The following is a 15,352-nucleotide window of genomic DNA, read 5'->3' as shown; positions in this document are numbered from 1 at the left end:
CTCATGTTATTTACGTGCAGGGATTAACTTGTAAAGGCATGCTGTATGTATGTGGACATAAATGAATAGGACATGGCTCACATGAGTTTAGTTTAGGAGCATGTAACCAACAAACAAGGCATGGCACACAGTGAGAGTCAGGAAGAAAAATCGGTGGAGAAAGAGAGAGGAAGACGAGACAGGACGCCAGGGAGTGGCCAAACACTCTGTTAATCCACAATGATCCATTGAGTCAGCCTTAGTCCAGATTAGACCAGTACCTAGCTGTTTGTGCGACAGATGGGAATATAAACAAAGGAGTCCATAACCAGTTGCTGGACCTTTTAGTCTTGTAAACCACCAAAACTTTTCTTCTACTGGATTATCATTATCATAACAGCAGAGTCACATGGCGCTCCTGAGGTCCGGCTGGCTGTGGAGACAGAGTGAGTACAAACAGGATATTTCCCTTTTTATCTTTTTCTTTTTTAACAGCTATCAAGTCGGAAATAATAATAGCTCTGGCTGTTATGATAAAGGACACAATTTCAGTTTCTCCAATGTGAGGATTTCAGTGTCTATATCTTATTATTGCTATTGTAATGGGGACACCATGGGTTGTGGGAACCTGTGAGGGGCATTTGTTCTTATTTTCTGTTTGGTGGATTTTATGCTTTAGTATAAAGCTAGAGTTATTATGGAGTTGTTTATCGAAAATGCCTCAGATATTGCCCAAAATGTTGGTATCGTAACAGAATAACCCCGTTTATTTCTGTTGTTTTTCCATTGTGACTGTCAAACTAGATATTAATGGAAGTTACTCATTCTTTGTTTGCTTTTGTTCATGTTTTAACAACCTGAGCCAGGCCAGATAATGAAAGCAATCGTGTCTATACAGGGTTAGTAGTTTACAGCTATTAAAAAATAACACTAATTCTAATCATGATAAAATACACAGTCAATCCTCGTTCCTACCCTCACCTGTGGTCATGAAAGCTGGGTCATGACCGAAAGAACGAGGTCGCGGGTACAAGCGGCCGAAATGTGTTTCCTCAGGAGGGGGTCTGGAGTCTCCCTTAGAGAGAGGGGGAGAAGTTCAGCATCCGTGAGGAACTCGGAGTAGAGCCGCTGCTCCTTTGCGTTGAAAGGAGCCAGTTGAGGTGGTTCAGGATCATCTAGTAAGGATGAACCCTGGGCGCCTCCCTAGGGAGGTGTTCCAGGCACGTCCAGCTGGGAGGAGGCCTCGGGGAAGACCCAGGACCAGGTCGAGCGATTAGATCTCGACACTGGCCTGGGAACGCCTCAGGATCCCCCAGTTAGAGCTGGTTAATGTGGCCCGGGAAAGGGAAGTTTGGGGTCCCCTGCTAGAGCTGCTGCCCCCGCGACCCGACCCCGGATAAGCGGCTGAAGATGAGATGAGATGAGACTAGTGGACTACCTTTACCACTAGGCTACAGAGTTTACCAACCCATCAGCTATGGGTCTGATGACAAGTTAGCCTCTGGTGGCAACAGCCAGGTGAGCCAACGTCAGGCCTCACGATGCTTACAATATCGACTTATCGTACAATATATAGCCATGACCGAAAATGTTGGCGATCCTGTTAAATGCCCATTGCGCTTACATGTGTCTTTGTTTACACAAGAATGGCATTAACAGTTTAGCCAACGTGATGCCAGAATAAACAGGAGAGTGTTCCTACCATTGTAAGACTTGGGCGCAGCCAAATTAACAGAAAATGTATGGTGGCGCTGTTTAGATTAAAATAAATTTTAAAAAATAAATAACTAAATCCTCATCAGATGATAGTCACTGGGTTCTGAGATTGCATCCTCACCTCAACCTCATCATTCAATATACATTTTGAGCTGTTCTTGTCTTAGGGGACAAACATGATAACAGGGATACTGAGCATTTTTTAGAAAGTGAAAACCGTTCCTGTTATGAAACTCTGACTTTTGTAACTTCCCTTTAATGGTTTACTAATCCCATTAATTGTTCCTGGCCATGCTCTTAAGTGGCTTGCCCAGGAAAGTCAGTGGGGATGTATCTGCTGGGAAACAGAACTACCAGACAAACGCAATAAGCTTTAATCTTACAATATGAGGGAATCGAACCCATGAACACTCCTTGAGCTTGTTCTGTCAGCTTTGCTTATAAAAATAGGGTGAAGCCATGTGATTTAACTTATTCCCTTTACCCGGTTTGTTTTAAAAAGGGGAGAAATTGACTTATTCAGGTTATTGATGATAGCACTGACTCAACAATTAATTTACCCTCAGTTACATATATATATTTTTTAACAAATGTCCCGTTCAAGAACAAACACTAATGGTCTACTGTGACACTTGGTCTTCTCTAGCTTCTGTCCTAAAACGCTGGAAGTTGAACTGGTGTGACCTTTGGATAGATGGGAGCCTTTGCTTCTACAAGACTGACAGCAGGCGAGAGTTGGAGCACCGCGTTAGCCTCAAGACAGCATGTGTAGACGTGAGATCCGGCCTGGAGTGTGGAGGTAAGGCACGCTGACGTTTGACCTTTGACAGGTCCATTATTGTGTCAACACGCAGCATTGCTTTAATCCACAAACTATCATCTTAAAGCTGAAGTCAGTAACATTTTATCCACAGATTTTGTATCTGTATTTTATCCCGACAGCACAATGAGACAGACGATCTCTGAAAACGTAATGTATCTCCATCTGCCTCCAGAGCCCTCTCTGAGTGCTCCACCGTCCCGACAGAAAACAACCATGAACTGTCGATAACTGTGAAACTAGGCAGCACTGATCAAATATGAATCAGTATTCTGGCAATGTATTGCCTTTTTCTTGCATAAAATGTTTTCAGAAACGTATTTTAATGTACTGTTTAGCTGTAAAATGAGAACGTTTGTGATCAAGTTGAGCCAAAACTAAGCTCCGCCCACCTGCCGACCAGACAAACACTCTCATTTTACAGTTAAACCTTACTCTAAAATGCTTCTGAAGACACTTTATGCAAGAAATGTGCAATACAGTGCCCAGTTTCACAGTTTGAACAGAGTTCAGAGCAGTCATTGACACTGAGCGATTGTTTTTCTGCAGGTGCGGTGGGAACTAGCAGATGCCATTAGGAGCACACAGACAGGACTCTGAGAGCAGACAGGAACAGAAGGTGGAGGTAGAGGGACTGAATTAAGGGTTTATGTCTACCGAACTCATACAGACGTTAGCTTAGTTGCCTTGTTAACTCAACTGTCTTTCAACTGTGAGTTGGTGGTGATTGGTGATTGTCGGTTAACAGTTGAAAGACCAACTACAATGGATTTGCAGAGTTTTATTTTGTTTCTGTCCATTTCAAATGAAGTGTGTTTTACGAGTTAACAAGGAAACTAAGCTAACGTCTCAGTTTGGCGAAAGAGAAACTTGAATTCAGGAGGTGTACTGCTAAAAAAGGAAAATAAGTGTAAGGATATGTCTTTCCTTGACAGTTGGAGAGTTTATTTTGCTTATTTTTTATCGTAAATGCTGACAGGGACTGGTTGGGAAACTTTAACATAACTCCCAACCCTGACATCCAACTCTGTAACTGTACACACCTACACTTAATGTTCAATCTTGGCAGACAGAAGACAGATGACAACATGAATGACTTCCCTAACCCTGTTTTTCATCTGTAGGTGTGACTCCTCCGGAGAGCAATCCCCGGGAGAATCTCATCGTGGTCCAGCTCACAAGCGGCTCAACAGTCAACCTGTGTGCCAACAGTGAGGACGAATCCATGTAGGTAGTCTCACTTTTACTCCGGTCCATCTGCTCTGCCTTTCTTTGCAACCATCCATCAGTTGTTCATGTGTTTTTCAGAGCGTGGAAACTGACTCTGCTGGACACCAGGAGAAACCCAGTGAGTGATCCAACGCTCTCTGTAAGAGCTGAGACACGTTCACTCTCAGGAGGTGTTTGCTTAAAAAGTTGTCTTTCTGTAGGTGTTCACATACGACCCATATGATGACTCCTACCAAGCTGTCCCCATCAACAACTACCATACTGTCTACATCACACCTGGAGCGGGACCAGGTACGTCACCGTAGTGATGCAGGACCATAGAGAGCTGCAGTAGAGTCCTAAAAACCAGAAGTGACGACACCGCAGCTCCATTTTTCCCGATTTTAAAGCTTGTACCTTATGTGTCTTTAAGAAGGGGATTGCTAACAAGTGGCTAAATGTAACTACAAACGTCGCCGTACAAAAGTCAAAAAAAGAAAATCAGTAGGGAGCTACAGTAGTTGGTGGTGTAGCTCCTTTAAAGCCTAACACTCGCTTTCTACCTCTACCGATTGCATTTATGCTTCAAGAACATAAAAGCAGTGTTCACTTATCAAGACGACGATTTTGCTGAACAAGACACGTATAAACCTTTTCACGCAAGGTATCATGGGGGCTATGAATATGGTGGATAGACCGGTAAAAATAATAGCAACCGTGACGTCACCCATCGGTTTGTGGACTACCGTTTAGAAGACAGAACTTTGGCATTTGGCCGTCGCCATCTTGGAATTTTGGAGCCAAATTTGACCACATTTTGTACATGAGGGCAGAGCTAGGGGAAGAGTGTTAAGTCACTGGAGTTACAATGGCGCTGTGCTTAGCAAGATACTATAGCAGAAAAGTCTGGCAGATCAAGTTGACTCAGTCAAATTTCAAGCATTTACAACTCTCACGCACCTCCCCCACTATCACCATGCTCCTCCGCTCTCTCCAATAGAGTGCTCGTCAGTGCGTGTGCACCAAATTCTAGTGAACGTGCCTGTGTCTTCTCTCATGGATAAACAGCATGGGGTACACGCTACACAGGGGTAGGCTGGCTAACTCACCCATAGACAACTGCTAACGTATGCCTAGCTTGAGGTGTGTGCCTGTGGGGATCTGTGCCTTGGGCACGAACTGTGAACTGCCCTAGGTGGACAGGATGATATGGGCGCAGTGGATTTTTGCAAAACAAATAACAAGCTCTAGCTGCATGCAGGTTTTTTTTTCTATGACCAGATGATTTATGTTGTTCTATCTGAGCAGAGTGTCGGTTTCAGTGAATATGATCAAACAAATATTGCCAACTGCAACTTGAAGTTACCAGCTAGCACACACTAGCACTAGCTAGCTTGCATGGTTAGCCATGTTAACCACCAAACAACTGATCAAGACATTTTTAGGCGACCAAAACATTATAATCCAACAAAGCATCAGCATTCAGACATTCATGTTGGGGGAAAATGCTGAAAACATAATAACCGTTAACTGCGCAGATAGAATATTAAATATCCAAATATTTAAAACCATGTTAGAGATTATTTGTGTTTTGGTGTACCGGATGTATTTCTAAATGCCTGGTTACGGCCGTGGTAGTGAGTAATCTGAATGCAACACCCCTGAAATGCATGTGTGTTATATGCATTAATGCATGAATCATACACAATCAACAGAAGAAAAGAGTTTAACCCAAACAGCACAGCAGGCCTAAAAGCAATAAAACTCAACTGCAGGTGCAGCTGAAAGACACATGCACTAAACTGACGTCTGGCCTGAAATTATCAATAATACTTTTAAATAATTTAACTGAAATAATACAGGTAAACAAGACACTGTCACAAAACGAGGTAAAAATGCTGAAGCCCCCTTATATTCATTATCAGTGTAAGATCACCCACATTTCAGTGTTATTTACTCACTTACTTACGTTTGCATTGAATGGTTTGCTTGTCAGGCTGGATTGGTGTCGAATTGTTCATGATTAATCTAAATAAATATTGTTCTAACACACATCCAACAAATGAAATACGCCTTTACAACAACCATAACTAAATCAAATGAAAGGAGGCAAAACTCAAATAAGAAGATAAGCAAACTTAACGTTGCTTAAAGGTTTAGAACTGTTTCTCATCTGTGTCTTCAGTCAAACATTGTCCACACCTGTCTCATTAATATGCTGGAGCACAGTGGGACTTGTAGTCCTGTACAGTCTGTGGCCTACAGGACACCACTAGGTGGCAATATTATTACCCAACAACAGAAAACACTGGCTGGCTCTAACACATGGGTGTCAAAGTCAAGGCCCGTGGGCCAGATCCAGCCCGCAAATGAATTATCTTATTATTATCTTGGCCCTCGGGATGATATTTCATTAGTATTAGAACCGGCCCGCACGCCACAGTCGCCTGCTGGTGTTTTTCACGCACCAAAACTACATTACCCACAATGCAATGGTAGCCCGTGAACTCACTGCAGCGCCCCAAGTGGGCCGCCTCAGCTTCATTATTCATCAGCATTCAGAGCAGATGTCAACTTTCAGCAACCCCCCTCCCCACTGTGTTAGGTCTTGGTTCAATAGGTTATATGTCATCATTTTAATATGTTTTAATAAACATTGAACCAGTCCGGCCCTCGGCTTGTAGCAAATTTGTTTTTTTGGCCCTCTGATGTGTTTGACTTTGACATCCCTGCTCTAACACATACTGGTACGGAGCACCAGTTTTCGGTGTTTCTGATTCAGAGTTGAGCTCCTCCCTTACCTCCGTCTTTTCTCTCAGGAACCCACCAGGTGCTTGTTCAGAGGGATCCATTCGACGGCGTGTTTGAGCATCTCGCGCTGGGAATACTGGCAGGCATGGCAGCGGGGACAGCCATGCGATCCCTCCTCTGGATGCCCGTCTTCTTCTGCTGAGAAAATCTCCATCACTGACACGACAACAGTACGTACGGACCGCGAACCTGACATCAGCATACAGGTGTAGAAAGCATCTTTTGTGTCATCGGCTTTTAAAACCATGACTCGCTGTAACCCAGCTGCTTTTCAGGTGCATCTGTTTTTTATTCCTGAAGCTGCTGCTCTGTAAAATGTTCTTCCTGCTTGTACGGCGCACTGAATCTACTCATGAGCATTTGTAAATGTCCATTTTGTATTTGAACGTACTTGAATCTGCTGCCTCACTTCTACACTGAATAGCTTGATGAAAGTGTAGTCTGTTCTAGGAAATTAACTGATGTATTAAAAGATAATGAGGGACTAAAATCATTGTTTGGTTGCATTCAACTAGCAAACTATGCTGTTTAAGTTTGATAAAACAATCCCAACTCAGGGTCGACCAACTACTTTAGTGGTGAATTGCAAACAGGCAGAGCATTACTGCCAGCTGTGTCACTCACTATCTGACTACAGTTTAGGGATAAACCACGTGTATAACTTACATTTGTATAGTTAGGCGTTCGCCATTTCAGGAGCAGCTGATGCAGCTTCTTCCCCCGCCATTTTCACCTGTTTGTAAACATGTTGGTGTCCCTTAGCTTCTTCTACATGTGTAGCAAAGATGGCAGCCATTGAGGGCAAGTAGTGTCCAAGGGCACGTTCAATCTGAAAACACTGTGCTGCATTTTGCAACAGTGTGCAACAGGTCTTGAGGCTTGGGTGTGTCCGAGGTGTTACCCAATTGGCTGTGACGTGTCTGTAAACTCCTGGGTGCACATTGTACATTGCACAACGCACCACGTTTCAGGTTAATTAAACATTTTGCTACGTTTGGTCCTGTCACCCTCTGAGTGCATCGCACGCTGCCGTACTGTGTATGTATTATTCACTCGAAACAGTACCCTAACCATAAGTATAAGGATCAAAGGACCATACTCAGTTGCATCCAGAGCATTTTAAGGGCGGCTTGTCTGTGCTGGCTTAAGAGTGAAGGATCTAAAACAGGCTACATCTGCTGAAGGAACTGGACCTTGGTTTGGGATTGTTTGTGAACTTTGATTGTTATTTTTTCCAACAAAGATGCAGAATCACAAAAAAATGCTTTAGGGCGCACTCACACTGTCCATCCGTACCGTTCCCAAACAGGTTTTACGGGTAAAGCCTAGTTCGTTTGACCAGTGTGAGTGCAACCGTACCGCGCCTAGCTGCGGCCAGCTTGCCGGCCACAGACCGTTTGGGAGAGGTGGGCTCCGACGCCTGTTCGGACATAGAAAAAAGAAGGAGGGACCATGCACGGACATTTAAAACAATGGCGGTGAAAGGTTCACGTTGGTGTGATGCGGAGGTGGAGTGTTTACTGCAGATTTGGTTGATGAAAAGATTCAAAAACAGTCGACAAGACGCACAAAAACTCAGAGGTCTACGGAAAGATCTGGAAACAAAGCCACGCATCGCCATGACGTCATCAATGCGTGTGACGTGTTACGGCTAGATGACGTATAGGCAGCAAGAAGCATTCACCGAGGCCCAGGTAGTGTGAGTACAAACCGGAGGGAGGGACAAGGACCCTAGAGCACGGGGTACGGGACGGATGGACAGTGGGAGCGCGCCCTTAGATAAAAAACTCAATCCGCGCCCTCCGCTGATCCATGAGAAAAATTGGGATTGAAAGCACCAAATAAGAGAGACGGACTAGTTTTCTTTGTATGAAGATAGAACCAAAACAAAGACAATTCAAAAGTAGTACTTTTGGAGTGAGTTGCACTGTTTCATTCGTCATTATCGTTCATACTGAAGAAGTGTTTCTACTGTTTGCACCGGCACATGAATACAGTATCAGTGGGAAAGGTTTTACTCAATCACTTCAACAGGCAGACACAAGACAATGAATATGAAACTGAACATTTTAATTCCAATATTTAGAAAATGGATTTAGTGAACTACTCGTTAGATCTAAAATGAAGTGGGAATCCCTTGTTGAGCCGTGTTTTTCCACTGCACGCTACAGCGCTGCTCGACTTGACTCCCTTTTTTGGTACCAGTACTTTTATCCTTTTCTTTTCCAGTAGGGGTGTAAAGACACAACGACCTGGATCGACATATCGATTCATTTTAAAATTTCTACACTACAAGTTTTTTTAATTGAAGTGTCTGGAAGGGCTCATGAATAAAATTGTCATATCATATGTTAGATGCTTTTTTGTGAGTTGACATAAATGTATCTTTATTGTGTTAAATGGGCAGATTGTATTGTCTCATTGTGGCCGATTGATACCAGAAAATATCTCATTGTTGTCCAGAGAATCCACACATAGCGTCAAATCGATAATATCTACACCCCTGTACTCCACTGTGGATAGTACCCCTAAGTGAGGGCATGATTATTAGCTGATCGCCATAGCGACGCCTGTGACATCATCTTCAACGCAGCAACCAAACAGTGGAAGGCCTGCACATTGTGGGCCTAGTTTTTTGGGCTGCCATTTTTTAAAATCTGGGTCGAGTGATTAAAAAAATTCAAGTTGCAAGTGAAGGTAGCTTTTTAAAAATGGTGTGTTTGTGCAGGATGTCCTGTGTCGACCTAGTCATGATTCTTTCTGACTTATCAGTGGTCTGCAGTGTTTTAACGCCACCGCCTTCGACCAAAGAAAAGCTCCACAACTTCTGCAAATAGAAACCCAAAAAGAGTGAGTCGAGTCGTAGCCTGCAGTGGAAAAGCAGCCTCGGTGTCATTCCCAGCTGTGGTAGAGCCAGTTTTTGATGCTCCTTAAGTCTCTTGGCTCTGCAGAAAGCAAAAACGTTGTCACCCCGTTTCAGTTACAAGCGCCGCAAGACTATAATGAGTTGTCGGTCCTACTTGGACGGACGTGGGTGTCCTGTCCTAATTGGCATCGGAGAATGTTGTGATCCCCAAACTTGCTGCTAATTATATCAATCCAAGGGAAACAATCGTACACGCGTCTTATGCACTAGTATTTAAATGCTCACTTTAGCGTATTTGGCAAGTGCGGGAACTCCAATTATTCTCCGATATGTTTTCCAGCTGGGTTTAGCACATTGTCTTTACAAAAATAGAGATCATTTTCAGTAATTAATGGTAACTTCCCCTACTGTTATTCCTCCTTACATGTGACTCCTCTCTGAACATGTCCATTCACTGGCCCTTTAGCCTTCACTCTGTCCTCTCCTAACTTTCCCTCCGCCTGAAGTTTCCGGATCACATCGTGGGGACCCTTCCCCATCAGGGCCGACGGGTGCTTGTAGGAGCCTCCCAGTCGGTCCCACAGGGTGAAGTACTGGCCGTAGTTGTACTCGAAGAAGAGGTGGTGGTCTGTGTGGTGAGCGGAGCCGTTGATGGCACTCGTCAGAGCGCCGGGGACGCGGTAGTCGCCGTCATGGATAGAGATGGTCCAGATGTTGACGAAAACGTACAGGGCCAAGTACAGCACCTTGTGGAGGGGGAAGAGGAAGGGGTAGATGTGGTACGGGAGTCCCTGCATGAAGCCGTCTACGGGATGAAAGGCGTGGCTGGCAAAAGGAGAGGGGATCTTCCACAGGTGGTGCGGTTTGTGGAACAGCTGATGGGGACAAGAGGTTAAAGAGGTCAGAGAGAGAAAGTCTAGATCACTGCGATTTTACCTGACACCTTTGTATAATTTCCATTTTTCATTCATTCATTCATTCATCTTTAACCGCTGTCGGGGGTCGCGGGGGGCTGGAGCCGATCCCAGCTGACATCGGGCGTGAGGCGGGGTCCACCCTGGACAGTCCATCACAGGGCACATAGAGACGAACAGAGACAGACAACCATTCACACCAATTTAGAGTCATCAATGAACCAAACATGAGCACGTCTTTGGACTGTGGGAGGAAACCGGAGAACCCGGAGAAAACCCACGCAGACTCTGGGAGAACATGCAAACTCCACACAGAGGGGCCCCAGCTGGAATTCGAACCTGGAACCCTCTCGCTGTGAGGCGTGGTGCTAACCACCACACCTGGTAATTATTACACAACAGTGTAAAATGGGTGATCTTGGTGAAGACACTATGTAGAATGAAGATAATAGATGCAGATTTACTGGACACATATATTCTGGGGTAGGGAGTAGAAATACTCTCTGGCTTGTTTGAGATTCTTTAAACCAATCATGATTGTCGAGGGCGGGGCTAAGCTGCGGACGCAACAATGGCGCCTCTGCAAAATAGTCTCGGGAGGGACCTTGCTTTGGTGGAATATTTGCATGTAGAGAGGCGAGCTCTGGACTTTCAAAGGCGTATTACCATCAAAAGAAAGCGCCACAAAAATATTGAATATTAAAAGGCATAGAGAAGATAAAAGGTCTAGAGTGCTCAGAAGTTCAAACAAATGATAAAGGTGCTCTTTGTGATAGGGAGAATTTCATTTTCCATAGACAGTTTTGGTGTTAATGATCAATCCTTCTGTATTATAGTGGGCGGCTCTTGATTACAGGACACTTTGGGAGAGAACACAAAAGCTCAAAAAGCTCCAAGACACCTTGAAAAAACATTAAACAGCCTTTACTGAGATGGCTATCGGGCTGTTCAGTCTGACGTAACACCCTTTCAAAATATCACGCCGTAACACGTCACACGCATTGATGACGTCATGGCGATGCGTGGCTTTGTTTCCAGATCTTTCCGTAGACCTCAGAGTTTTTGTGCGTCTTGTCGACTGTTTTTGAATCTTTTCATCGACCAAATCTGCAGTAAACACTCCACCTCCGCATCACACCAACGTGAACCTTTCGCCGCCATTGTTGTTGTTGTTAAATGTCCGCGCATGGTCCCTCCTTCTTTTCTCTATGTCCGAACAGGCGCACATAAATGACATCAGAACCGCCGTAGGCCTCATGCTCGTACACATGCTCGTACATCACGCTATACAAAAGCCCACCTCTCACAGACGGGCCGTGGACGGCCAGCTGGCCGCAGTTATGCGCGGAGCGAATGCACTCACACTGGTCAAACGCACTAGGCTTGACCCGAAAAACCTGTTTTGGCCCGGTGCGGAAGGACAGTGTGAGTGCGCCTTTAGACGTCTTTTTCATCCATACGAAGAAGGTAAAATGACAAATAGAGCTTTGCAACAACCCACAGGTAGCGGCACAAAAGGTTACTTTCACAGAAATACACGGGGAAACGTGAAAATAACAGTTGTACTCACCTTGTAAATGAGCTTATGATGCAGGAACCGATGGATCCAGTAGATACACATGTCGGTGAAAAGCAGGAAGGAGATCATGCTCAGGAAGAGCCCTGGCCAACCTGAAAGCACACAGACCGTGATGTCACCACCGACGACTCGGTACGTTCAGGGTTTCAGATGCACGGAAACAACAAGATAACGGAACGGCTGAACGCTGGCGAACTCATCCGCTCTTCCACTTACCCAGCGGAGACTCGTGGACGCTGTCGTACAGTTTACTGTATCCCCGGACTTCAGCGAAAAACAAGGCCACCGTGGGGATGCTGATCCAGGGAAGAGAGGTCATCGCATATTTGATCTCCCGACGAACTTGATTCTGAGTTGGAAAAAAATGATTGATTGGATAAATGAGAAAGGGGGGGGGTGTAAAAACATTAAAAGGGGCGTTGGTTGTGGGTTCTGCGATTGCATGGCGGTCGACGCGTTTGACCCCTTCTGCTCTCCACAAGGACTCCTCACGTGCACGCTCAACTAAAGCGTGCTCAAACGTGATTGGGTAATACTAGCCTCGTGAGACCATCCTGATCTCTGAGCTCAAAGGTCTTTTTTAACCACTAATGCTGCTGAAAATAACAGCAAACCTCTGCAGCAGCAGGAGAAGAGTCCCTACACACAAAACAAAGCACCAATGGGCTCTTTCCTTTGGGATTGACTTTGGTAATCCACTGTAATGGACTTTACTATGAGAGGAGCTGGTACAGGGGCCAGTAGGTAAGTCTTTAAAACACTCTTTTAATAAACTCTGGCTTCACTAACTACGCTGTTGCTGCTTTGTTTTGTGTGTAGGGACTCTTCTCATGCTGCTGCAGAGATTTGCTGTTATTTTCAGCAGCATTAGTGGTTAAAAAAGACCTTTGAATGCCCGTACTGCCCCGAGCTAATCACTGTTAGCCACGTCTGGCTGTTAGCGACTCTACATGATTTATCTGTAAATAGTGCATACACAAAACTGTCTCGATGGCTTATTTGATGTATGTAAGAGCTGAAAAAGGACCCTGGAATTCCACTTTAAGAAGATGTCGGCCTTTGAAAAAGCTTCAAAAAGGTCGAATTCATCACATGACTATACTATAAATGTGTCCACGCACCTACAGATACAAAGTTCAATTGATTACCTAAGTGTTTAGCAGTTGGCAACACACAGTTTATCACAACGCACAAAATGAGATACAGGCTCAGTACCTCCAGGAAGTGCGGGTGTTTCATCAGGTTGTGGTCAAAGATGAAGAAGTAGCTGATGGCTCCCAGGCCCAGGTACAGGACGGCAGCCCCGAGGTTGGTCAGCACCAGCAGGCTGATGATCTGCCGCAGGGCCCCGTCCTCAGGCCACGACGCGGGGTACACGTACGGGCTGAGGACGTAATAGTCGGCAACATTCAGCACAAGATCCATGGTTGAATCTGGAGAAAGATGGAAATGTAAGGGAAAGAGCACACGTTATAAGAAGATACGGAGAGCACTGCATTTCCCAGAAGCCCCGTTGTTCGCTGTCATCCTTTTTATAACACTGTTAATTTATTCATCTCATCTCATCTTCAGCCTCTTATCCGGGGTCGGGTCGCGGGGGGCAGCAGCTTTAGCAGGGGACCCCAAACTTCCCTTTCCCGGGCCACATTAACCAGCTCTAACTGGGGGATCCTGAGGCGCTGCAAACACATTTCTGTAAACATTACATTCGGTCTGCAGCCAAATATTTTACATTTACAGAAGAGACAACTGTGGAGTTAATTCAGTAATATGTTTTATATGTTGTTATATGTTATGTGTATTATTATGTTATAATTTGTGACGCCTGTTTCGAAGTTATTGTGCTGATGTAGAATAACCCTGTAAGAAGAATTAAGAATTTTATCTTTATTTATCTTTTTTTTTTATCAATCGCGCAAGGGAAATTAAATTTGTTCACTCTGTTATTATTATTATCAGTATTATATTTATCAGAATCAGGTTTATTGCCAGGCAATTTTCATTTCAGGGAATTTGACTTGATTTGACAGTGCCATCATAAATCTAACCATGAACACAAGCAAACTAAACATATCGCATTGAATTATATACATGAAATATAAGTTTATATTATATACTATACAGGTTACACACACACACAGGCCCAAAATACACACATGCACCAACAGGACCTATATAAATGCAATTAACAGAGAGATGTCAGAGCGAGGGGGCTGCCAATGAGTGCTCAGGAGATGAACTTGCACCTCTCCAGCCACCAGTCCACGCATGTATGGTCCACACAGGGACTCGAACCGACGACCCTCCGGTTCCCTGCAACCCAGTAGGACAGATGTGGCCCTCTGAACCCTGTAACCCTCCTCAATATGCTCTCTACACTAGACTACACTATTATCACAGTGTTTTTTTTTAGTCCTGCACAAAAAAATGCCAGATCCCCCCCTGCAGGGACACATGCGCATGACCGAGCCGGTATGGTACATTAACCCTGTCACATTTATATAAATACACACATATACAGGTATTATATATAACTTCCTGTTCGACCTTTACGTGTGACACGCAATTATTATTATGTCTAAATGCATAAGCACCAGTCTGCAGCCTAACTGAGCTGCACTGTCACATTATTAATACACTTTAATATCCACACAGTGAAAATGCACCGTACCTTGTGAGGGTTGCTCGTATCCCAGTACAACAGAGGAAGTGTGCGTGCTACACTAAAGGTGAGTGAGCGACCAATCGGTAAAGCGTTAGCCTCCACGTCATACGCGGGCGTCCAATGAGCGCGCAGCTTCTCATCACGGCAGGCTCGTTCTGGTTTCCCATTGGCTCATGTGGAGGATCTGCTCATGGTGCTGCCACCGCCGGAGCAGAGGCCGAAACGCCCCCAGACTGTTACACAAACCCGGGGGAGAGCTTCTGTTTTTTCTCCTTTACCTGCACGGGACCCGGTACCCTCCAGCTGCAGCCCCGGAGCACGAGCCCCTCATATGACACAAGCCCCTCACTGGACGGAAGTGACGCATTTTTAAAAAGAAACTTTATTGAAAATGTACAAAATATAGCAACAGTATAACAACAGTTACACACACAAACAGACAGAAAGACACACACACACAGACACAGACACAAACAGACACACACACACACACACACAGACATAAACAGACACACACACAAACAGACACACACACACACACAAACACACGCACACACACACACAAACAGACAGAGACACAAACAGAAAGACACACAGACACACGCACACACACACACACAAACAGACAGAAAGACACAAACAGAAAGACACACACACATAAACATACACACACACAAACAGACACACACACACACACACACACAAACAGACACACACACACACACGCACACACACACACAAACAGACAGAAAGACACAAACAGAAAGACACACACACAAACACACACACACAC

General features: G+C 44.7%; 2 protein-coding genes across 2 annotated transcripts; one reads left to right on the top strand and one right to left on the bottom strand.

Moving 5' to 3' along the window:
* Positions 1-388: 388 nt before the first annotated feature.
* On the top strand, positions 389-6,677 carry plekhb1 (pleckstrin homology domain containing B1; the record flags this gene model as incomplete). Its single annotated transcript, XM_083927001.1, has 6 exons — positions 389-425; positions 2,342-2,494; positions 3,640-3,742; positions 3,824-3,863; positions 3,946-4,036; positions 6,544-6,677. The coding sequence occupies 6 exons, from the start codon at positions 389-391 to the stop codon at positions 6,675-6,677; spliced, it is 558 nt and encodes a 185-aa protein (XP_083783127.1).
* A 1,907-nt stretch (positions 6,678-8,584) lies between these two features.
* Positions 8,585-14,587, bottom strand: LOC310956990 (lathosterol oxidase-like). The gene is made up of 5 exons (XM_083927383.1): positions 14,566-14,587; positions 13,110-13,327; positions 12,111-12,243; positions 11,886-11,986; positions 8,585-10,276 (listed from the first exon to the last, which is right to left on the bottom strand). The coding sequence occupies exons 2-5, from the start codon at positions 13,317-13,319 to the stop codon at positions 9,812-9,814; spliced, it is 909 nt and encodes a 302-aa protein (XP_083783509.1). The 5' UTR covers positions 13,320-13,327; positions 14,566-14,587; the 3' UTR covers positions 8,585-9,811.
* Positions 14,588-15,352: the final 765 nt, after the last annotated feature.

This window comes from Echiichthys vipera (genome assembly GCF_963691815.1).
Source record: "Echiichthys vipera genome assembly, chromosome: 14".
Classification (NCBI taxonomy): Eukaryota; Metazoa; Chordata; class Actinopteri; order Perciformes; family Trachinidae; genus Echiichthys; species Echiichthys vipera.
Note: the sequence above shows the minus strand (reverse complement) of the source record. Positions and strands in the feature narration are given on the sequence as shown.